General features: G+C 33.7%; 1 protein-coding gene across 1 annotated transcript; it reads right to left on the bottom strand.

Moving 5' to 3' along the window:
• Nucleotides 1–500: 500 nt before the first annotated feature.
• On the bottom strand, nucleotides 501–1,440 carry LOC110796066 (repetitive proline-rich cell wall protein 1-like). The gene has a single exon (XM_022001098.2). The coding sequence runs from the start codon at nucleotides 1,354–1,356 to the stop codon at nucleotides 784–786; it is 573 nt and encodes a 190-aa protein (XP_021856790.1). The 5' UTR covers nucleotides 1,357–1,440; the 3' UTR covers nucleotides 501–783.
• Between the last annotated feature and the right edge of the window lie 1,811 nt (nucleotides 1,441–3,251).

Raw genomic sequence — 3,251 nt, 5'->3', positions numbered from 1 at the left:
TTCTCACACTTACCTACTAACCCACCTACACTCCTAGTCCCCTACTCCGTACAAAAAATCATATAAAAATTCACACCCCCACTCACCACTCCTCACCCCTTACTCATTTGCCACTAACTATACTAAAAAAAATCTCATTCTCAACTAACACTCATTAAATTAATAAGTCAATTCAAATGTCTTAAACTCCGCATCGGTCAAACCGGTGCGAGTATTAAGGGACGAAGGGAGTAGTAATGTAACTTTATCAAGTAAATATTCCTCCTACAACGAGTTTTAAATATTAAAGCGTAAAATTTTTCACCTCTACACATAAAATAATTATTTATGATATCAATTACTACTCATTAAATATTAAAGCGTAGTATATAACTTTAAATGTATGAGTTAATATCGATCACCACTCATTAAAAAAGTATTGTAACTTCAAATTACAGAGAGCTTCATATTTAAACTTTTTGAACCATGTAATTGCACAGGTACAATACTAGACCATCGAGTAAAGAATAAACAATCTAAATATACATACATTATCCCATTGAATATAAGAATTTGTACATTTATTTAAAAAGCCGTAATTTCTTACAGGTATAACTTGTACATTGCAGGAGCTTGATGAACAACATCATTTATTTTTTTGTAAAATTAAAAAACAACACAAGGATATTAAAATTTTATCAAACCCAATTCTCTGCTATCAGGACTGCGTCAAATAGATGTATAACATAATGATTTTGGTCAAGATATTCATTTGAGCTCGCATTTGGGGTGAAATATAAGTAATCAGTAAGCTGGAGATGGAGTGTATGCAGGGGACTCGTAAGATGGTGGAGTGTAAACTGGTGATGGTGTATATTCAGGAGAGTTGTATACGGGTGATGGCGTGTATTCAGGAGAGTTGTATACAGGTGATGGGGTATATTCAGGAGAGTTGTATATGGGTGATGGGGTGTATTCAGGAGATTTGTATTCAGGGGATTTGTATACGGGTGATGGGGTGTATTCAGGAGAGTTGTATACGGGTGATGGGGTGTATTCAGGAGAGTTGTATACGGGTGATGGGGTGTATTCGGGGGATTTGTATTCAGGGGATTTGTATACGGGTGATGGGGTGTAAACAGGTGATGGTGGAGTGTATGCTGGGGACTCGTAAACTGGCGATGGTGGGGTGTATGTTGGGGGCTCGTAAACTGGCGATGGTGGAGTGTATGTTGGAGACTCGTACACCGGTGGTGACGAGTATTCCGGAGAATAAATTGGCGCCTTATACGCTGGAGTAGGGTAGTCACGAGCAGATGAAAGTGTTACCAAGGTCATGAGCATGAAAGACATGAGTGAAGCTTTATTAAGTGCCATTTTGTTAGGAGATGAGATGATTCTCACAAAAGCTTTTATTGCTTTAAACTGCTTATTTGCTTAATGAAGGATGAGTTATGAAACATATGATTTGCAAAAGGATTTATATAAGCCATTTCCTTTGATTAATTCCATGACATAAAATTCACTAAAATAAATGAAGTTGAGTAAGTCTTCGATAAACTTTTAAATAGATCCAGTAGATAATCACCCATGTAAGCACGATTATTTCAATTCAAAGACATGAATAGTTCTTTAAATTGTGAATGTAAACTTTTACCAATTACATTCAGATTACCAGATACTACATGCAATAATTTCTTTGTCAAACTTTATAAACTTTGACCATAAATTTCCGTTAATCTACGGAGTATATAAGAATAAAATAGTCCAGTAAACTCTTGTTAAATTTGTTTCAATTTGAATTTTATAATATCATTTTTTTAAAATAAACTATATGTATGTAGAATTGGGGATATCCGCAGCTTAGTTTATGACTTGAAAAATATAAGAGTGATGATAAATGTCGCAAGTTGCGATAATATTTAGTTATCGCAATTTTACGTGTCGGAGTTTAATTGGTACATACAGGGGCCACCTAGGTTATGCGTTATCAGAATATTCTAACTATCAATGCAATATCTTCACAATGAAAATATGTAAATAAGGTAATCGATATAAAGAAGAAAATAAATTAGAATATTAAGATTTTCCTACATTTTTTTGAAACATGTATAATAGGTTATATAAGTTAAATATTTTAGTTTTCAATTTAAAGCATGACACATAAGCATGTTATGTCATCAATGTGACACGGCTTAAAAGTCGCATGTTACGACCTTTATCATTTCCGAAAACGTAAATAGTCAAATGGAGCAATGTTAAAGGGTCGGAGGGAGTAACGATTACCGAATACCGAATACCGAATACGTAAGTCACAAACCTACCATCGTCAAATGTAATTATGTAAAGGCCCTCTTTTGAAGATTTAACACGAATTATCTAGTACTACTTGGATTTGATGATAAGAACGTAACGAAGAAAAAACTCTCTGAAGTTATGAACTAGTCAAATGATCTCCCTTCATTTTGTCATGAAAAATAAACTAATACTAGGAAATTGTTATTTTTGGACGAAAACACGGTGAAGTCGCTTGTTTATTGCTTGTTTATTGCTGGTTTAATAGTCGACTTTTTCTATTGAAAAAAGATATTGGAGTAGTACCAAATCCATGCGTAATATTGCATTTAATTTATGTATAAACTAATCTTATATGTACGCGATGTGTGCGAATATAAAAAAATAAATTTGATCTTCTTAAGCAAATATACAACTAGTTATTCGTTCAAAGAGCGATTAAGTAAAACAACATTTATACACACTTTAAATAATTTCGCATTCTACTACAAAGTCCCAATTCATCTCCTCCGAGACTCCCACCGTTAATCATAGGCCCGACCCTAGGGGGTAGGCGAGGGGTGCGACCGCCTAGGGCCCATGGCGGAAAGGGGCCCAAAATAATAGGTTGTTCAGTAAATTAGTAATAAAAATAAACAACGCATTAAATACACACGTTATTTCCTTGGCTCATTGGTAGAAAGCAGGTGCTATAATTTTAATATCTACCATTGGTCTAGAGTTCGACGCCCCTCATTGACATTATTATTATTTTGTTTTCGTTCCCTCATTGTTTTTCTTGTTGACTTCCATCTTCCTTTATTCGTTCAACTCTTTTTTTTTAGCTTTGTCAATATTTTTATTTTGTGTTTGTTAGCTTGTACTGTAATTTTTTATTTAATTTTTTATTTAGCAACTAATTTTGTCATTTATAATACTTCGTACATATAGTGTCTCAATTACTTAAACCCTTTATTTGTATTAGCTTTGTCCTTTAA

Source organism: Spinacia oleracea, chromosome 6 (assembly GCF_020520425.1).
Source record: "Spinacia oleracea cultivar Varoflay chromosome 6, BTI_SOV_V1, whole genome shotgun sequence".
Taxonomy (NCBI): domain Eukaryota; kingdom Viridiplantae; phylum Streptophyta; class Magnoliopsida; order Caryophyllales; family Amaranthaceae; genus Spinacia; species Spinacia oleracea.
The sequence above is the reverse complement of the archived record's forward strand: the minus strand, read 5'-3'. Positions and strand labels throughout refer to the sequence as shown.